This window comes from Cervus elaphus, chromosome 21 (assembly GCF_910594005.1).
Source record: "Cervus elaphus chromosome 21, mCerEla1.1, whole genome shotgun sequence".
Taxonomy (NCBI): Eukaryota; Metazoa; Chordata; class Mammalia; order Artiodactyla; family Cervidae; genus Cervus; species Cervus elaphus.
In genome coordinates this window covers 76,562,048-76,584,543 of record NC_057835.1, presented here as the reverse complement: position 1 = coordinate 76,584,543, position 22,496 = coordinate 76,562,048, and the positions used below count along the sequence as shown (strand labels likewise).

Genomic DNA, 22,496 nt, shown 5'->3' with positions numbered 1-22,496 from the left:
GGCACCAGAGGCTTAGGCACCAGTGGGCAGTGAGATGCTTCATTACTAGGCCTGCTAAATTTATGTTTGTCCCAGTGCAGGGAGCTGATCCCAAGGAACTAAAGAGCCTCTTGATGAAGGTGAAAGAAGAGAGGGAAAAAGCTGGCTTAAAACTCAACATTCAATAAACTAAGATCATGACATCCAGTTCCATCACTTCATGGCAAATAGATGGGGAAACAATGAAAACAGTGACAGACTTTCTTTTCTTGAGTTCCAAAATCACTGCAGTTGGTGACTGTAGCCATGAAATTAAAAGGTACTTGCTCCTTGGAAGAAACGCTATGACAAACCTAGACAGCATGTTAAAAAGCAGAGACATTACTTTGTCGACAAAGATCCGTCTAGTCAAAGCTATGGTTTTTCCAGTAGTCATGTATGGATGTGAGAGTTGGACCATAAAGAAAGCTGAGCGCTGAAGAATCAATGCTTTTGAGCTGTGGTGTTGGAGAAGATTCTTAAGAGTCCTGTGGACTGCAAGGAGATCCAACCAGTCCATCCTAAAGGAAATCAGTCCTGAATATTCACTGGAAGGGCTGATGCTGAAGCTGAAGCTCCAATACTTTGACCACCTGATGAGAAGAACTGACTCATTGGAAAAGACCCTGATGCTGGGAAGGATTGAAGGTGGGAGGAGAAGGGGACGACAGAGAATGAGATGGTTGGATGGCATCACCAACTGGATGGACATGAGTTTGAGCAAGCTCCGGGGACAGGTGAAAGACAGGGAAGCCTGGCGTGCTGCAGCCCACGGGGTCACAAAGAGTCAGACACAACGGAGCAAGTGAACGGCAACAATGCCGTTGGCCCAAATGCTGCAGACACAGTGAGACATAGAACAGGAACAGGGATGAGGCGGAACCAGATGCTGAGCTGGAGACCAAGACAGAAACTTATTACACCCGGCTAAATTTTCACCGAGTTATTGATGAGCAAGGGTTGTTAACTTCAGAACTTTCTTTATTGAGGTCCTCTACCAGGAGTGAGCTAAGTATGGTAATTTAATGGTAGTTGCTTGTTTAAATTGCCTGTTAATCAGAACACAGTTTCTTCCATACTGTAGTTTACATTCCTCAGTAAGTCTTTCCAAAATCGCCTTTAAAAGTTGAGGGTGAAGTACTTTGTCAGGTCCCACTGAAACCAAATATCTGATCTAAGAAGAATCGCTGGTGATTGAGTAGAGATTGCTGTGCCCAAGGGGGACGGCTAGGCAAAGAGCCCCTCTTCCCCTCAGATTAATGTCTCAACAAGGCCTATTTCAGTCTACGTGAACCATATGTTACATTTCCAGTTCCTTTCAAAACACATGTTGGTACGGTTTAAGCAAAACATTCATTACTTTAAAAAATACCCTCTGATTCTAATTTTAAAAACATGTGAGTAAATGCATTGCTCATTAGTGTGGGGAAAGCACCACGTCGAGCTCCAAGTGGGGAAAAGTGCAACAGCCTCGAGAACCCTTGCATGTGCCCGCCACGCTTTTCTCCGGTTCGCTTTGCCCTGAGAAGGAAACCTCCTCTATCTGATCGCTTGGTACTCTCGCTGAAGTCCAGACTGTAACCACTGTTTTCCTTTCACTGCAGTCTTAACTCATGTCTTAGACTCTGGAGGTGAATATCGAAAGCAGTCACCTCCTGATTACAGTGCTTTCTCCAAATCTGAGTCACATGAGTCATTATAATGATTGTAGTTAAAACCAACAATTGTAGAGAGGAAATCAAATGCATAACTCCTGCTTATACTTGTGGAATCAGTTAAAGCATGAGTCCAATTTTGTTTTTGACCCCAAATGGCTTAAAAGCACATTAAACTGTGAATTTGCTCTGAGCCATTGGAAAAGACTTGGTGGTATTTTGTGATAAAAATGTTGTGAAATCAGACATGGAGCTTGATCAAATGTATTAATGGAGGAATATGTACAGTTGCTTAAGAGAAATTAACTTGGCAATGGTTTAAATTTCAGAATGAAGTAAATATGGGGAAAACATTATTATCCCTCCAGAATTATATAATTTGGGGATGTCATTCAATCATTCAATTAGTCATTCATTGGTTTATTCTAAGCCTACTATATGCCAGGAGTCTTCTGGACATTGGGAATACAGGAATATAGAAATAAGCATAATGAAATCCTTCCCTCAGATGTTTTACTTTCTAGTAGGGAGTTCAGTTCAGTTCAGTTCAGTTCAGTCGCTCCGTCGTGTCCGACTCTTTGTGACCCCATGAACCGCAGCATGCCAGGCCTCCCTGTTTATCACCAATTTCTGGAGTTTACTCAAATCCACGTCCATTGAGTTGGTGATGCCATCCAGCCATCTCAACCTCTGTCATCCCCTTCTCCTCCTGCCCTCAATCTTTCCCAGCATCAGGGTCTTTTCCAATGAGTCAGCTCTTCGCATCAGGTGGCCAAAGTATTGGAGTTTCAGCTTCAGCACCAGTCCTTCCAATGAACACCCAGGACTGATCTCCTCTAGGATGGACTGGTTGGATCTCCTTGCAGTCCAAGGGACTCTCAAAAGTCTTCTCCAACACCACAGTTCAAAGGCATCAATTCTTTGGCACTCAGCTTTCTTTATAGTCCAACTCTCACATCTATACATGACCACTGGAAAAACCATAGCCTTGACTAGACGGACCTTTGTTGACAAAGTAATTCAGCTTTTTAATATGCTATCTAGGTTGGTCATAACTTTCCTTCCAAGGAGTAAGAATCTTTTAATTTCATGGCTGCAATCACCATCCACTAGGGAGAGACTGACAATATAGACATTTAAAAAGTATAGACTATGTGAGGTGATGATAAATGCTACAGAGAAAAAGAAATCAGGGTAAGGGCATGGGAGAAGTGAAAGGAACTGCTATTTCCTATTAGGTGGTCAGGAAGGTCCCTCCAATGGATGAGGTGACATTGAGGGGGGAATCTGTGTGGAGATGTGAGGGAAGCCTGTTGCAGGATGTCTGGGTCAGAGTGAGGGAGTGAACGTGCTGGGGGCTAAGGGCAGAGAAGCAGGGGTGAGGCTGGGGGAGAGGGGAATGCAGGGCCCTCTGGGCCATCGTGAGCACTGCAGCTTTCACTCTGAATGAAGCGAGAAGCCACTGGAGAGTCTGGAGGAGAAAGGGGTGACTTGCATTTAACTCAATCGGTCAGGCTTTCTGTTGAGCATAGATTACAGGGACGAACCGTGCGAGCCAGGTGATGGTTAGGCTGATATTGCAACAGCTACATGTGAGATGCCGAGATGTGGCAAGATTCTGACCAGGTCTCAAAGGAATAGCCAACAGAATTTGTTACTGCCTTGGCTGGACTTTATAAGAGAAAAAATAGGGTGATTTTTTGGCTTGAGCAAAGGGAAGAATGAAGGTGTCTTGCACCAAGAAGGGGAAGAGACTGTAAGAGGAGAAGATCTGCAGGAAGACAGCGAAGTTAAGAGTTGGTTTTGGACATGTCTAATAGACATGACAGTGGGGATATTAAGTAGGCAATTGGTATGTGAAACCCAGGTCTCAGGGAGAGAGACAGATTGGAGATACAAATTCGGGACTCATCAGGGTATCAATGTGGGTTAAAACCATAGAACCAGATCATGCACTCAAAGAATTTAGCAAGGGCAGAGGAGGGGTCTGCAGATCACGCTTGGGGCCTTCCAAGTTTAGGGAGACCCTAATCACCAATGAACAGCGGTGAGAATGTCCAAGGAGGTCGGGCATCAGTCAGAGTGAGGCATCTGGGATGAAGAGAGTGTTTCAAGGACAAGTGAGAGGTCAACCCTGGGCTGCTGCTGCTGAGCGGAAAGGAACAAAAGTGATTCTGCCCATTGGCTCCCGGAGCATAGGGGACATTCTTGACTGACAAAAGTGGACAAAACCAGTAAAAACATCCCTAAAAGTAGGGGAAAAAACCTTGGTGGAATGAAGGAATAAAATCCTGGTTGAAACAGATTCAGGAAGACATGAGAGGCTGGGAAGTAGAAAAAGTGAATACCAGTAATTGGTTTGAGGAGATTTACTTTAAAGAGGAGCAGACAAATAGGACAGTAGCTGATGCTCATTGGGAATTAAAGGAGGCGTTCCGTTGCTGTTGTTTAAATGTGAGAAATGCTGCAACATGATTATATGCTTAGAAATGTACAGAAGTGACCCAACGGGGAGGGAGAGGTTAGATGTTGCAGGAGAGAAATGGAACGCTACCAGAGGGGTGTCCTGAGTAGTGAGGGGGGTGAGCCCTCCTGAGGAGCCTCCCTGAAACCTGGTGTGCTCAGCCCATCCACTGTAATAGGAGCAAAGACTGATTCAAAGGGTCCAGACCTAGACGTGTGTCACACTGGATGGTGGATGCGTGTGGAACATCTCTCCTGATTGCTCCTGTGTTGTTGACTTGTCCCTTTGCTGCTTTTTCCTTTTTGTACGGCTGTTTCTCTACTGTCTGTCAATGTCTTGCATGGCCAGGGCTTGGCTGGGCTCAGACAGGCCTCTTGTTGTACGCTGGATGCCCAGATAAGACCTCTGGTGAACAATTGCATGTGGACACTTAGGATGAAATGAACCAGCAGGCTAGGTGGAAGTGATTTACCTAGCCGGTGGTTGGTGCACAAACTGGTTGAGAGACTATCTCTTATCTCAACAGAAATAGGGTGAACGTTTATTGGCATGGGCTTCTCTGGTAGCTCAGATGGTAAAGAATCTGCCTGTGATGCAGGAGACCCAGGTTCGATCCCTGGGTTGGGAAGATCCCTGGAGAAGGGAATGGCTACCCACTCCAGGATTCTTGCCTGGAGAAATCCATGGACAGAGGAGCCTGGCGGGCTACGGTCCATGGGGTTGCAAAGAGCTAGACATGACTGAACTACTAACCCTAGCACACTTTTATTGGTGTAAGATTATTAGAGATTTAAGCTTTCAGATTTGTCTTACCACATTACCTAACAAATTGACCAGATACAATGGTATGCTGGAAGGCAGTAACAATAAATGAAAACATTACCTGCTGCATAAAAGAAAAACTGTTGGGATAGATCATGACTGGTGAAAATAGCCATAGTTGAAAAGATTCCTATACTTAAAATGACAACAGTATTTAAGCCTTAAATTATATGTATTGATAAAATTTCCATCAGAATCTTTAAAAATATATGTCTTATGGTTCATTTTGGGCTTCCCAGGTGGCGCTAGTGGTAAAGAACCCACCTGCCAATGCAGATGGGTAAGAGACACAGGTTCAATCCCTGGGTCGGGAAGATCCCCTGGAGGAGGGCACGGCAACTCCCTCCAGTATTCTTGCCTGGAGAATCCCATGGACGGAGGAGCCTGGCGGGTTATGGTCCATAGGGTGGCAAAGAGTGGGACATGACTGAAGCGACTTAGCACGCTCACACATGGTTCACTTTGTGATTTCTGGGCTTCCCTGGTGGCTCAGATGGTACGGAATCTGCCTGCATTGCAGGAGACCCAGGTTTGATCCCTAGGCCAGGAAGATCCCCTGGAGAAGGGAATGGCTACCCACTCCAGGCCTGGAGAATTCCATGGACAAAGGTACAGTTCACGGGGTCACAAAGAGTCAGATACGACTGAGCAACTAACACTTTCACTTTCTTTCTTTCTTTTTTTTTTTAGATTTAGATTTCTGGAAATCTACTTGGAGTAGAATAAATACATGATGTCTTATTCCCAAAGCAATTATCTTTAAGTGCCTGTGAAAGTGTTAGTCGCTCAGTCATGTCCGACTCTTTGCGATCCCCTGGACTGTAGCCTGCCCTCCTCTGCATGGAGTTAGGTGCCAGACCCTGGGCTAAACATCTGATATAAAATCGTCAACCCCTCTGATAACTGCCCCGCTCTAACAGCTAAGTGATTTCGCTTACCTTTGCTGACTTGCTGAAACATGCAAGTCCCTTCCTTGCTCAAAAAGGTAGGAAAAAGTATAGGTATCTCTGATAGCCTCTGTTTCCCATCCCGACCCCCACAGGCTAACTTGCTTATCTTTTAGGTTGCTTATGGGGTTGCTCCCTCAGCTTATCTATATAGCATCTTTGCTGCTTTTTGAGAATCTACATGCTGCAAGTCACTGGGCCAGTCTTTCTGTTCCCCATGACTGAAATTGTCCCTCACTAGGTGGAAATCTCTGTTTTTTTCTTTCTCAGGTCATTCCCCTCTTTTGTCTGCTGCTGTTAGCAGGTAGAGAGGCACTCCCTTCCCCATATCTGGTCCTTGGTCTCAGCATTTTCTTGTCTCCTACTGATGTCTGTCCATGGCAGATCCATCATTTTCTTCTTCCCAAGGTGATAAAGATTTTAAAAAACTCAATGAGTCATCTAGTTACTCTCTCACAATAGGGAGCTTCCATTTTACCTGTTTTTACCAGCTCTTCCAACTTTCATCAGTCAATGAACTTTCAAATAAATCAACAAAACCTTTTTTCTAGACTCTTGCTATTGATGCACATTTGGACTATTACAAATGCATTAAAGAGAATGCATTTGGCTACAAAAACTTGCTATTCACATGGAAGACTGCTTATTAAATAATGTCAGACAAAGGATATCTGAAATATCTAAAATACAATATCTAAAAATACTACAATATAAATCCAAGTCCTAAAAATAGCAAAAGAACACAGAAAGGAAACACACAAATTTATTAATTATAAGCCACAAAATGTTCTTACCATCTTGATTCTGTCTTCTATATGTGCTTCACATTGGGAACAGCATTAATGAATGTTTTCCCTGTGGACCACATTTCTAACTTTATAGTGGAATTATATTTTTTAACAGTGAGCTTGTTTAGAACTTGCCTACCTTTTTAACGCAGAGATGGTAGCTGTGTTTTGTTTGGCCTGTAGTTGAAAAGAATTTCAATTTATTTTGGTAGTATTCATTTTGGGCTTTTTTTGAAAAAGTCAGATGATATTCACAACACTGGCCTCACTTTTCCATATGGCAGCGCTCAGCTTGATTGTCTCTTTGTGGAGAGGAAGAGCAGTTGGGCACACTCAAGTTCACTTCCGTGTCCCCTCCTCTTGTCTCTTACCATCCTGCTCACTCTTTTGTTTCCATATTCTCTGCTTTATTCATGGGTATATTCTCCTGCCTTGTAGTAATCTCAATTTGTCTACTTGCATAATTTTTAAAAACTTTCAATCAATCCATTAATTATTCTATGTTTTCCTTCACTGTACTAGGTAAGAAGACTCATTTTTTTCCTAAATCATAATTTTGGTGAAAAAAATTATTACAAAATTTGTCTAATTTCCTTTGTTCTAAGGAAAATAAAAAGAGAAGATAGACACAAGTTCTGTCTGCTCTGGTTTTCTGTGGCAACAGGCAGCTGATTTGCCTGATAATGAGTGATATTAATCCATGATAAAGACTGAAGTGATTTAAATAGGACCACAAACCACATCTGTAGCCTTGTATCTCTCTCAAGACGACTACGCATGTTCTTAAATTTGTCTTTTGTGTGCTGACTCAAGTCTGGCTGCCTACCAGGACATTGCTCTTGCTGTTTCTGATACTGGTCTGTTTCATCTTCACATGCCGCATCTAATTTCTGGCAGCAGTATTAATGACTTTTAAGAGTAGAAAGCACAGATGTAGACTCTAGCAGGTAATATGTCACCAAATATACACATTTGTTTGGAGAAGGAAATGGCAACCCACTTCAGTATTCTTGCCTGGAGAATCCCATGGACAGAGAAGCCTAGTGGGCTACAGTCCATAGGGTTGCAAAGAGTTGGACATGACTGAAGTGACTGAGTACACACATACACATTTATTATATGTATATGAATCAGTTCAGTTCAGTCGCTCAGTCGTGTCCGACTCTTTGTGACCCCATGGACTTGCACCCCATGGACTGCAGCACGCCAGGCCTCCCTGTCCATCACCAACTCCTGGAGTTTACTCACACTCATGTCCGTCAAGTCAGTGATGCCATCCAACCACCTCATCCCCAGTTATCCCCTTCTCCTCTTGCCCTCAATCTTTCCCAGCATCAGGGTCTTTTCAAGTGAGTCAGTTCTTCACATCAGATGGCCAAAGGATTGGAGTTTCAGCTTCAGCATCAGTCCTTCCAATGAATATTCAGGACTGATTTCCTTTAGGATGGACTGGTTGCATCTCCTTTCAGTCCAAGGAACTCTCAAGAGTCTTCTCCAACACCACAGTTCAAAAGCATCAATTCTTTGGTGCTCAGCTTTCTTTATAGTCCAACTCTCACATCCATACATGACTACTGGAAAAACCATAGCTTTGACTAGACTGACCTTTGTTGGCAAAGTAATGTCTCTGCTTTTTAACATGCTATCTAGGTTGGTCAGGGCTTTTCTTTCAAGGAGCAAGCGTCTTTTAATTTCATTGCTGCAGTCACCATCTGCAGTGATTTTGGAGCTCCCCCAAATAAAGTTTCTCACTGTTTCCATTGTTTCCCCATCTAGTTGCCATGAAGTGATTGGACCGGATGCCATGATCTTAGTTTTCTGAATGTTGATATGAATAATGTATACATAATATGCTGCTGCTGCTAAGTCACTTCAGTCGTGTTCGGCTCTGTGTGACCCCATAGACGGCAACCTACCAGGCTCCTCCATCCCTGGGAGTCTCCAGGCAAGAACACTGGAGTGGGTTGCCATTGCCTTCTCCTATACATAATATATGGATATTATATTACATATATATATATATATATACTAATAATTAATTTATTTGAGGTCAAGCTGGAGTTTTAAATTGCCCCATATTGAGTGTCAGAATTATTGTTTTACTTCTGGGATTACATGACATAATGGTTTTACTCTATGTTAGTTAATTACATGGTGGCTCTGTGGTAACAAATTCACCTGCCAAACAGATGTTGGAAGATCTACTGGAGAAGGAAATGGCAACCCACTCCACTAGTCTTGCCAGGATAATACCATAGACAGGGGAGCCTGGTGGTCATAAAATAGTTGGACATGATTTAGCAACTAAATAACAACTTCTGGAGTGTGTATGTGTGAGTTGCTCAGTTATATTCAACTCTTTGTGATCCTTTGGACTATAGTCCTCCAAGCTCCTCTCTCCATGGGATTTTTCAGGCAAGAATACTGGAGTAGGTTTCCATTTCCTTCTCCAGGGGGTCTTCCTGACCCAGGGATGGAACTTGTGTCCCCTGTGTCTCCTGCACTGAAGGTTGATTCTTTACCAGCTGATCCATTGGGGATAGTATCTTCATTATTCTATAAGTTTGGTGTGCAATATTTTCATTGTTATTCCTTTCTACATATTTTCTAGTTTCACTCATGATTTATTTGTTGATCCAAGGGCCACTTAAAAGTGTGTTCTAAATTTCCTTTATTATGTGACATTTTTTCAAAATTTTAGTTTCTTAAAAATTAACTTCTAACTTTACTGCATAGTAGTTAGAAATATATTCAATGTGAAATCTTTAAAATCGATTAAGTCTCACATTAAGTCTTGACTTGAGAAATGGTCACTCCTAGTGAAATGGTTCTTTGCCCTGTATGGATCATGGAATTACCTGAGAAAGTTTTTAGACATGTTAAAGACCCACCCAAGACCAGTAAAATCAGTATCATTGGGAGTAGCACACAGATATTTGTATTTTTAAAGAGCTCCTGGGAGATTTTAAAGTGTACCTCGGCAGTATATTGTGAATTTTTGTAATGTTCTATTTAAGCTTGAATTAACCGTTTATCCTTCAGTTACTGGATATAAGGGTTCTCTAAGTTTCTTTTTTGTTTAATTTGTCAGTTGTGTTGTTCAAATATACTATATACCTAATGAATTTTTAAAAAAATATTAATAAACAAAAAGTCATATTTTAAACTCAACCATCAAGGAGCTGGAACCATCAATTTCATCTGTAATTGATGTAATTACTCACTGTTCTCTCTGTCTCTTGTCTATCATCTTATAATATTAAAATCATATAGGATTAGTGTATGTTTTAATTAAATTAGTGTTTTTCAAATATATTTTAACATGTGTTTCATTAAGAAGTTCTAAAATTGATCGAATTCTTAATTCTTTGTGTGTACTCACCTTACTGCAGAGGGAAGAGTTTAGTTCCATCTCGTTCTTTACCTTCAGTTTAGACATTGTTATAATTATAATCTGGTGGCTCAGATGGTAAAGAATCAGCCTAAGTGCAGGAGACCCAGGTTCGATCCCTGGGTCGGGAAGACCCCCTGGAGAAGGGCATGGCAACCCACTCCGGTATTCTTGCCTGGAGAATCCCATGGACAGAGGAGCCTGGTGGGCTACAGTCCTTGGGGTCGTAAAGAGTTGAACACGGCTGAGCGACTAACGCTTTCACTCTCACAATTGTTTCATGGTGTCAGAGTTTGTTTCTGTTCGTGCATATGTTCGCCGTTCTTTGCACTCATTTCTTCTTGAATCTCTGTGCTGAATTGTCTATTTGTGATCAGTAGCATTTCTGTTCCTTATACACTCTTCCGTGTTATTGTGGTGTCTGAAGGCCTGGGAACCTTATTTTTAAGACTCCCTTGCCAGGAGGGTTCTGATTTAAATTCCACCAATGAAAGACTTTTGCAGGCAATTTGAAAGTTAAAAGGAAGTTGTCATCTGGCAGAAGACCAGAGCATATTTCCTCAGAATCAGCAGATCTTCTTAAGCCTTCTTCAGAATCTATATTCTACTGCCAGCCTCCAGCTTTGAAATTAAGGGGCAGCTGTGGCTTTAGCAGCTAATTTCTGCACTTTTCTAATTTCTGGATTGCAATTTCCACCCCTGAACTCACAAGCAGCTCTCCTACCTCTTATAACAATTCTTAAACTGCAGAATTCTTTGGATAACATTTAGAATAATGATGTAGAATTAAGTATAATAAATTAATTTTAAATTAACTATTTATTAATTAAATAAATACTTTGTGTTTTTATTGAAATTTTTACAATAAATTCTTTTTCTTGTCTGATCCCAGACTACCCCAGTGTGAGTATTTCCTCCTCAGATAGTTTTTTTTTCTCCCCCTAAAGTATACATTAAAACATTTCTAAGCTCTCTTCTTTTTGCTTCACTGAAAGTATCTCAGTTTTATGCTCATTTTTGAATAACAATTTCACCAGGTAGACAACTCCAGATTATTGCTTTTAGAATCATGATAATGCTATTCTACTGTCTATAGTTTCCACTGTTACAGTTAAGAAGTCAGATATTAGTTTATTTTTCCTATTTTATGTGGCCTGTATTTTTTTAATTAAAATATCTTTTTTTTTTGTCTTTTGTATTTTTCAGTTGTACTAGACTATATTTAGGGTTTATTGCTGTTCAGTCTTTAAGTTGTGTCTGATTCTTTGTGACCCCATGAACTGCAGCATGCCAGGCTTCCCTGTCCTTCACTATCTCTCTGAGTTTGCTCAGTCTCATGTTCTTTGAGTCAGTGATGTCATCCAACCATCTCATCTTCTGTAACCCCCTTCTCCTCCTGCCTTCAATCTTCCCTAGCATCAGAGTCTTTTCAAATGAATCAGCTGTTGGCATCAGGTGGTCAAAGTACTGAAGCTTCAGCTACAGTATCAGTCCTTCCAATGAATATTCAGGGTTGATTTCCTTTAGGATGGACTGGTTTGATCTCCTTGCTGTCCAAGGGACTCTCAAGAGTCTTCTCCAACACCACAGTTCAAAAGCATCAGTTCTTCAGTGCTCAGCCTTCTTTATAGTCCAACTCTCACACCTGTACCTGACCACTGGAAAAACGATAGCTTTGACTATATAGATCTTTGTTGGCAAAGTGATGTCTCTGCTTTTTAATAAGCTGTCTAGGTTTGTTATAGCTTTTCTTCCAAGGGAGCAAGTATCCTGTAATTTCATAGCTGCAGTCACCATCCACAGTGACTTTGAAGGCCAAAAGATAAAATCTGTAACTGCTTCCACTTTTTCCGCATCTATTTGCTGTGAAGTGATGGGACCAGATGCTGTAATCATTGCTTTTTGAAAGCTGAGTTTTAAGCCAGCTTTTCCACTTTTCTCTTTCACCTTCATCAAGAGGCTCTTTAGTTCCTCCTCACTTTCTACCATTAAAGTGGTATCATCCGCATATCTGAGATTGTTGATATTCCTCCTGGGAATCTTGATTGTAGCTCATGAGTCATCCAGCATGGCCTTTCACATGATGTACTCTGCATGTACATTCTGACTTCCCTGATGGCTCAGACAGTAAAGAATCTGCCTGCAATGCAGGAGACTGGGATTTGATTTCTGGGTTGGGAAGATCCCCTGGAAAAGGGTATGGCAACCCACTCCAGTATTCCTGCTTGGAGGATCTCATGTATAGAGGAGCCTGACAGGCTGCAGTCCATGTGGTCGCAAAGAGTTGCACACAGCTGAGTGATTTCCACTCCACTCCACTCTGCATATAAGTTAAATAAGCAGGGTGACAATATACAGCCTTGTACTCATTACCAATTTGGAACTAGTCACTTCCATATCCAGTTCTAGCTGTTGTTTATTGTCCCACATATAGGTTTCTCAGGAGACAGGTAAGGTGGTCTGGTATTTCCATATCTTTAAGAATTTTCCATGTTTGTTGTGATCCATACAGTCAAAGGATGTGAGAGTTGGACTATAAAGAAAGCTGAGTGCTGAAGAATTTATGCTTTTGAACTGTGGTGTTGGAGAAGACTTTTGAGAGTCCCTTGGACTGCAAGGAGATCCAGCCAGTCCATCCTAAAGGAAATCAGTCCTGGGTGTTCATTGGAAGGACTGATGCTGAAGCTGAAACTCCAGTACTTTGGCCACCTGATGTGAAGAGCTGACTCATTGGAAAAGACCCTGATGCTGGGAGGGATTGGGGGCAGGAGGAGAAGGGGACAACAGAGGATGAGATGGCTGGATGGCATCACCGACCTGATGAACATGAGTTTGGCTGAACTCTGGGAGTTGGTGATGGACAGGGGGGCCTGGCGTGCTGTGGTTCATGGGGTCGCAAAGAGTCGGACACGATTGAGCGAATGAACTGAGCTGAACTGATACAGTCAAAAGCTAGCATAGGCAGTGAAGCAGAGGTAGATTTTTTTTTGGAATTCCCTTGTTTTTTCCTGTGATCCAGCAGATATTGGCAATTTGATCTCTGGTTCCTCTGCCTTTTCTAAATCCAGCTTGTACATCTGGAAGTTCTTGGTTCATGTATACTGAAGCCTAGCTTGAATGATGTTGAGCATCAAATGGTTGGAATGTGAAATGAGTGCAATTGTATGGTAATTTGAACATTCTCTGGCATTGCCTTTCTTTGGGATTGGAATAAAAATTCTTTGACTATCTCTTTGAATATTTATTTTCCACCATTGTATTTATTATCTTTTCCTGGAATTAGGATTATATGCATTTAATATCTTTTCATACTTGCCTCTGTACTTCCTAATTTTAATCTGTCTCTCATAGCTTCTATCCTTGTTCTTTCTGGTGGAGGTTTGGGTGATTTCTTCAGATTTGCCATCCACTTTGCTAGCTCTTCAACGCTCTAATCTGTGGTCTAGCTCACTAACTTTCTAATTTTAGAGGTTATGTTTTTTGTTTCTAGATGTTTTTCTCAGTTAATTTGCAAAAATACCGTGTCAGTTCTGATAAATTCTTGTTTGATGTTTCTTATTTTCAATCTTCTTTTTTCTTTCTTTTAATATATATATAGCATACTTATTTTATACAATATACTATTTTGGATAATTTCATCCTCTGTAGGTTTTCAAGAGTCTGATTCTGCAGTTTGTTGCTTCTGCAGTGTTGCTCATAGTTATTTATTTCCCCACATGTTTAGTAATTTTTGACTAAATTGGACTAAAATTGGACTTTTATCAACAGGGATATGTTGAGATGTGGTTTTAAGGTTTACTGTCTTCCAAATTTTGTTGGTTTTTTGAAGATATCTGGGCTTTCAAACTTAATTATTTTAAATATTTTTTAGCTTCAAATTTTTTTTTAAGATACAGATAGTATAAGAATCCTGGTTCCAGGCCTATATGAATATTGACTTATGGCTAATGATTTTTTCTCCCTTTTCCTTTACTTCCTTTCCCTTTCATCTCCTCCCCTGTTCTTTCCTCTTTTCTTTCCCATCCCCTGCCTCCCTCCCCAATTTTAAATTTCTTCCATTTTTCCCACACAAAATCAGGACAAGACCAAGTATTACTCAAGCTTTTTGTCTCTGAGAAATTGTTTACCCTTCAGTGGGTTACCTGGTGGAATTCTAGTCTTATGAAATAATTTCCAATCTGTTTTTGCATCCAGTTTAATCCCAGGTTTTATTTCACTAGTGATATATTTCAACTCAGATCTAGGTTGTAGAATTTTGAAAAATCCTCAAGGCAAACACCCAGTTTCTAAAACTTTCTATCAGAAAAATTTATTTTTCACTAGCTTGGGAATGCTTTCAAATGTAGGTTTTGCATTTACCTAGTAGGTTTAATTACATTCTCCCCAAAGAGCTTTCTATTAATATAAATATTTAATCTTCCATATTGCTAGATATATAGTTAGCAATCATTATTAATATGAATTGCCAATCTGTTGTTAAAACTCTTTGCAATGCCTAATTATAAAACTATTGCTTACTGTAGAGGCAAATTTTAATTGGGGCTAAGTGTAATAGTGCATCATTCTTTACTATTCATCTCATAAAATTAGCAAATGGGTAGCTGATTTTATGATTTCTACAATCTTATAAATTTTTACAGTATCAATTGTATTTTATTTTGTAAACTTGATAGCTGACATTCCTTTTCTACTTCAACTATAAAGTCACATATGAATTTTTAAGCATCTTTCTGGCAGTGATTCTTGCCTTTTCTAGCTACAAGACAATAAACATCAGTGTTTATGAGTGCTGATAAGACTCTGAATTCTATTCTGTTCTCATTGTTCCTGCTGTGAAGTACTGCCTATTTGAAAACCACCCAAATAGAGACTGATTGCTATTATGAACAAAGAAGACTATTCAAAGAAATAATCTTCCTTCTTGGCATCCTGTGTAGCAGTGGTGATGAAAAGACATACACCAGACTGTAAAAGTCAGTTTTGCAGTGCACCCCAGTCATGGGCATTGAACTTTTCACTCACTTGCTTGTTCATCATTTAACCACTTAACCTACCAGGCATTCAACTTTGTCTCCTTTTCAGACATAGCTATTTGACATTTCCAGGCAAAACACATCTTCTTTTGCTTGCTATTCATTAGCGTCCATCAAAACACACTTTTTTATAGTAAAAAATAAGATGGAATGCCAGAAACAGGCTGTTTTTCTCAGTAATGGACAAATGGTTTCAATGGGACTTTCCAGGGGTGAACCCCATGTCTTTTAGAAGCTAAATGATTCATCTGACAAGATAATGAGTTGGTTGCTTTTTTTCTGGGAATATTTGCAAAGAACATTTTCCCCTTGGCTAAACAGTTTTCAAAAATTCTGAAATGACATAAAAAATAATAAATATAAAAATAAATAAAGTAGTTTACCACAAATGGATTCCAGTCAGAAAGGTAGACATGTAATTAATTCTTGGCTATCTTGAAAAGAAATCTCCTCCTGGGCTGACATGTATCTGAGATAAGTATTATTACTGTGGCTAGAAAATTAATTTTAGGCTGTATTCAGAAACTTATTGGGAGTTGGATGAAAAAAAATCACAGGATCACAAAAGTGATTTTATTTTATGAATTCACACCTTTATAATAATAATAATATTATTATTATAATAACTCACCTTTTCGTGTTTGTATAAAGAGTCAATAGACACAAATGATATGTCAGTTTGGCTTTGGTATATAATCATACTCTTCTATCCTTACAAAACAATATTTGAGAAAAGAGAATATTTTTTAAACAGGTGGCCTAACTTTGTAAATAGTTAACATTAGAATTTGTCTTCTGTGACATAATGAAGAAGGTCTTTGTTGTATATGCCTAAGCAGACTGAGGCTGTAAGTTAAAGAGTTGGGTGATGTCTGACTCAGTTTAGATTGCTATAACAAATACAACGGACTGGCAGCATATAAATAACCGAAATTTCTCCCATTTCTGGAGGTTGGAAGTCTGAGATCACTGTGCCAGCATAGATGGGTCCTGGTGAGAGCTCTCGTCTTTTATAGCATTCTTGTATTCTCTCATGGTGGAAAGAGGACAAGAGGGCTCTCAAGGGCCTCTTTATAAGGGCAAGAATTTCATTTATGATGGAGTCCACCTCCTAAAGACCCAATCTTCTAATACTATCACATTGGGGGTTAGAGTTTGAGCACATGAATTTTGAAGGAGCACAAACATTCCGTCCATTGCAGGTAAAGAGAGGGCTGTGAAATGGTGAGAAAAGACTGCATTTTAGCATCAGAAAAACAAGGACTTGTACAGTTTCAATTGCTTTATGTGAATAGTGGAGATGGTGTGATAGTTAATACTATGTGTCAACTAGATTGGGCCACAAGTATTTGTGCATACATGCCAGGTCATGACAGTCTTTGCAATCCTATGGACCATAGCCCATCAGGCTCCTCTGTCCATGAGATTCTCCAGGCAAGAATACTGGAGTGGATTGCCAAGCCCTCCTCCAGAAAAGAAAGAAAGTAAAGTTGCTCCATCGTGTCTGACTCTTTGCAACCCCGTGGACTGTAGCCTACCAAGTTCCTCCATCCATGGGATTTTCCAGGCAGGAATACTGGGGTGGGTTGCCATTTCCTTATCCAGGAGATCTTCCTGACCCAGGGATTGGACCCTGGGTCTCCGGCATTGTAGGCAGATGCTTTACCGTCTGAGCCAGCAGGGAAGTTCTCCTCCAGAGGATCTTCCCAACCCAGGGATCGAATCTGCACCTCTTACTTCTCCTGCATTGGGAGGTGGGTCCTTTACCACTAGGACCACCTAGAGACCCAGGAGAACCAATGACCTAGTTCAGGTCTAAATCTGAAAGTCTCAAGATTGATGGTATAATTCCAGTTTGAAAGCTGGCAAGCTCAAGACCCCAGAAGGCACGGAATCTGAAGGCAGGAAGAGCTAGTGTCCCTGCCAGGAGGAGGCCCTCTCATTCATTGGAGGGTGAGCTGTTTTGTCCTACTCATGCAGGCCCTCAGCTGATCTGATGAGGGCCTCTTACATTAGAGAGGGCAATCTGCTTTACTTAGTCTACATAATCAAATGTTAAAGTCTTTCAAAGCACCCTCACAGCCACACACAGAGTACACAGCTGTGTGTCCAATCAGCTGAGGGCCTGCATGAGCAGAACAAACAGGCTGACCCTCCTATGAGTGAAAGGGACTCCTCCTGGCAGGGACAGGAGCTCTTCCTGCATTCAGACTCTGTGCCTTCTGGGGTCTTGAGCTTGCCAGCTTTCCTACTGGAATTGTACCCTCAATTCTGAGACTTTCAGATTTAGACCTGAACTTTATCATTGGCTTTCCTGGGTCTCTAGCTCACTGACTGGTGATGTTGGGACTTCCCAGCTTCCATTATCATGGGAGACAATTCCTTATAATAAATCTCTATATACGTATAGTCTTGTTGTTTATACACAGGACTTAAAAAAGTCTGTTTTCATTCTAATCCCAAAAAAGGGCAATGCTAAAGAATGTTCAAACTACCACACTATTGCACTCATTTCACACGCTAGCAAAGTAATGCTCAAAATTCTCCATGTAAAGCTTCAACAGTATGTGAGCATGAACTTCCAGATGTACAAGCTGAATTTAGAAAGGGCAGAGGAACCAGAGATCAAATTGCCAGCATCGATTGGATCATAGACAATAGCAAGAGAATGCCAGAAAAACATCTACTTCTGCTTCATTGACTACACTAAAGCCTTTGACTGTGTGGATCACAACAAACTGGAAAATTCTTAAAGAGATGGTAATACTAGACCACCTTAACTTCTTCCTGTGAAACCTGTATGCAGGTCAAGAAGCAACAGTTAGAACTGGACAAGGAACAACAGACTGGTTCCCAAATTGGGAAAGGAGTACATCAAGGCTGGATATTGTCACCCTGCTTATTTAACTTATATGCAGATTACATCATGCAAAATTCTGGGCTGGTTTAAGCACAAGCTGGAATCAAGATTGCCGGAGGAAATATTAATAACCTCAGATATGCAGATGACACCACCCTTATGGCAGAAAGCAAAGAGGAACTAAAGAGCTTTTTGATGAAGGTGAAAGAGGAGAGTGAAAAAGTTGGCTTAAAACTCAACATTCAGAAAACTAAGATCATGGCATCTGTTCCCATTACTTCATGACAAATAGATGGTGAAACAATGACTGACTTTCTTTTCTTTGACTCCAAAATCACTGCAGATGGTGACTGCAGCCATGAGATTAAAAGATACTTGCTCCTTGGAAGAAAAGCTATGACAAAACTGGACAGCATATTCAAAAGCAGAGGCATTATTTTGCCAACAAAGATCTGTCTAGTCAAAGCTATGATTTTTCCAGTAGTCATGTATGGATGTGAGAGTTGGACTATAAAGAAGGCTGAGCATTGAAGAACTAATGCTTTTTAACTGTTATGTTGGAAAAGATTCTTCAGTGTCCCTTGGACTGCAAGGAGATCAAACCTATCAGTGTTAAAGGAAATCAAACCTGAATATACATTGGAAGGATTGATACTAAGCTGAAACTCCAATACTTTGGCCTCCTGATGCGAAGAACTGACTCACTGGAAAAGACCCTGATGCTGGGAAAGATTGAAGGCAGGAGGAGAAGGGGATGACAGAGAATGAGATGATTGAATGGCATCACTGACTCAGTGGACATGAGTTTGAGCAAGCTCCAGGAGATGGTGAAGGACAGGGAAGCCTGGCATGCTGCAATCCATTCGGTCACAAAGAGATGGGCATGACTGAATGGGCATGAACGACAATCATGTTGTTAAAAATATATTTATTTCTATATCCTGTTGGTTCTCTTGTTATCTACCTCTGGCATATCTTTTGCTAAGTGTGACAGAAACTAAAGCCATAATCAATAATATCACAGTGCATTTCACATACAGAGACAGAAAAATCTACAACAAGCATTCTCCCTAATACTAATCGATCAGCTTAGACACATAATTCCTATTCAACCCATGGCTTAGGTCAGAGGATAAAGTAGATGCACTTAGAATAAAAAACCTGACTTTAAGTTTTATTTATTAATAATCTAACTTTTTTAAGTTCAAAAAGTTACGGTAAGAATGTCATTCACACAGCTTCTATATTTAGCACCTGCAATCAATCAAATCCTTAATGTTTTTCAAGGAGAAGGAGCTTTTTAAAACCTGACCTTGCCCAGGTTTAAAGTTGCTGATTTTTGATAACTGAAGATATCAAAATCATTTTTACTCATTGAGAATATTGTGAAATAATACTTTTAATAGAAATGTATTTTACCACTGACATTTTCTGGTAAAACCTCTGCTCTCTAGGCTTCAGGATGTGGTACCACTGATACCCATGAAATCAAAAGAGGAAGGCTTTGGTAAGTCCTCCACGGGATTTAAAATTAGGATTTCTGATCATATTAGTCAAAAGTGACACTGGAATGTCCAGTGACCCTTTTAAGCTGCTCCTTCAAGGTCACTGGTTCTCCCTCAATCCTGAGGAAAAGTGTGGCTGGCTATAAAGCCAGAGCTTTAAACTAACATGGGCTACTCAGCTTGTCAGTAATTCTGAAGAGATTTTGCTGCCTATATTGCAAAGTGAAAGTGAAAGTGAAAGTGAAAGTGAAAGTGTTGGTCACTCAGTCGTGTCCGACTCCTTGTGACCCCGTGGGCTGTAGCCCGCCAGGGCCTCTGCCCATGGATTCTCCAGGCAAGAAGACTGGAGTGGGTGGCCCTTCCCTTCTCCAGGGGATCTTCCCGACCCGGGGATTGAACACAGGTCTTTGGCATTGCAGGTAAATTCTTCACAGTATGAGTCACCTGGAAAGCCCACATTGCAAAAAGAATAATCCAACATTCCAGAGAATAATCAGTTCATGAGTACAAGAGTCTGAAATGGGCCTGGTGTGACTGGAGCAGAGAGAAAGGAAGAAGGGGAAGGAGCTACGGTCTGGGGCAGACGAGTAAACGCAGATGGGAAATAGACCAGGCCATGTCAGGGAGTTTTGTGTGTTTAAGACATGACCCATTTTCTGGGTAACTGAAATGTCTGCATTTGCATATTTCAGAAAACTGAAAGTACTATAGGTGAAGAAGAATGCATCCCTAAAAATGTTAGTTATGGCTTCCACTTCAGTCCTTTGAAAAACTACCTATCATCCTGGTTATTACAAAAAATAAAATATATTAGAATAAATGCTAGAAAGAGAGATCAGTTCATCAAGTTAAGCTGTTGATTAACAGCGAGTGTACTGGTGGGAGGCAGCGAGAGTTCCACTCCGGGATCTGACTCTTTCACCGTCTGATCTTGGCGGAGCTGACCCTACAACTGGAGGCAAACTAATTAACCTCTTTGTGCCTTGGCTGCTTGTCTTTGCAGTAAAGACAAGAGTGACTCATCAAAAGGACTGTAAATCATCCGTAAACACCAACCGTTACAGATACAATATAAATATTTATCCCAGTTTTGAGAGTCTAATATTTACTTCAGAGTTTAAGTATCTTCTCTTTGCCTAAATAAAATGTCATGTCTAATTTTCGTCAAACTATTTTTTGTATGTGTGGTAGAGTAAGCTTGAATTTATTTTCTTATACAGTCAAATCTACGCTTATTGAAAATGCAGTCTTTCTGATGCCTGTTGTTCAGCCTAATACGCTGGGTCCCAGATTATCATGGTAACACCTATTGGCAGCTCACAGTAGAGTTGTTGAGAGAGGAATGGGAATAGGGGGAGGAGGAGAAGCAAAGGTACTTTTAACTTTTTTTTTTTATAAATGACAGCTCTTCTTGCCTCTTAAATAAGAAGGGTATGCTTATTTCAATTATATTGACTATAGTCAAGCAATTCAAATTGGATCAGCAGACACATAATAACATGCCAAGTGGTGGCCAAGTGAAGGAGCTTCAAATTGGATTTTATTGTGGATTCGCTGATTCACGTGGAAATTGCCATTTCCTTTGTGAAATTTCCAGTAATTTTGTGGGAAGCATTTATATAACTGTATTCCTTTAGTGGCATAAAGATGATCTCTTTCTGTAATTATTCTTGGTTATCATATCACACTTTCTTTAGCAGATGAAAGGAAATAATAACCTTCTGGAACAATAAAATGTTTGCAGAATTGAAAGCTATTGCTTTGTGAATTCAGAGAAGAATCATACATTCTCTTCAAGTCCTTTAAAAAAAATTCAAGCCTTGTAAATATGTAGGCTGTTGTCAAGATGATGTTAATGACTCAGACATGTGACTACAATGTTTTTGTTGGTGTGCTATGGACTATGGCCAGACTGCTGCCTAAAGATCCTGGTTCGCGGCCGTGGTGGGCTGTAAGGAGCCGTGAGCTGGACAGACAGAAGCCAGCCTGGAGCTCTGGCCCGGGGCCCCGGGTGTGACTCCTGTAGTTCTCCCAGCCTGTGCTCAGCTAAAGCGAGGAATGGGAAAGTGGGAAAGTCGCTCAGTCGTGCCCGTGAGGACTGGCTGTTTGAATTTCAGAGTGCAGAGTTAGGTGTTTTATTGAGCTCTTACCTGCCCAGGTCGTCTTTCCCCGTCCCCACTGCCTTCTGCTCTGCTTTTGCTCCAGTTGACGCTGCTGGATTTTGAGAGTCAGGGTTTGTGGTCTTATTTTCATGTGTATTTTTCTCAGAGACTTTATCTGTGGAAAAGAAACAGCATATAAATATAAGTATATATGCCACTCTTAATCCAGCTGTATTGGACAGCAGGTGATGCGTGTGTGTTTTTTTTTAAGGATGGTTTTCTCCAGAACACCTCCTCTCAGATTCCTCTGAAGAAAGTAGGATCTTATTCAGGAGACGTTAGTAACATGCAGAACCTTCAGACTGATTAAAAATACACTTAAAAAAAAATAAAAATAAAAATACACTTAAATGTGGTGCATTATGCAACAAAAATTTCACATGGTATAATTTCTTTTTGATATTAGCAAAGCTGAGATTAATAAGGATTAATATTATAAATTATTAACATTCAAAAGGCATTTTCAGTTCTCTATTCATAATTTATGGCTGAAATTGATTCATCAAAAATTCAGAAAAATAAAATAGGCAGAAAGGATGTCTTTGGTATTTAGAATTTTGCATTCTAATTTTGTTTTTTGATAAAAATGGTTTTTGATTTGATCATTTTAGCTATAACCTCTTTTCTGAAGAAGCAATGCAAGCTAATATGTATTAGATTCATTTTTATTTTTTCATTCAAACCTACAAATACAATTTACAATTAATATAGTTTAAATTGTACTTTATCCAGAGAATAATCAATTCATGGGTAAATATTTGAATTTTAGAGAAGACTTTAATGAAAGTAAATTGCTTAATATAAAAAGAAAATATAGAGGGAGCAAAGAAATACAATGAATACAATTTAAT

General features: G+C 40.3%; 1 protein-coding gene across 1 annotated transcript in view; it reads right to left on the bottom strand.

Moving 5' to 3' along the window:
* CNGB3 (cyclic nucleotide gated channel subunit beta 3) overlaps nucleotides 1–22,496 on the bottom strand; it is a 174,501-nt gene that overhangs the window by 132,285 nt on the left and 19,720 nt on the right. Inside the window, exon 3 of the mRNA XM_043880041.1 lies at nucleotides 21,634–21,760. Coding sequence (XP_043735976.1) covers nucleotides 21,634–21,760 — 127 coding nt within the window. The remainder of the gene's footprint in view (nucleotides 1–21,633; nucleotides 21,761–22,496) is intronic.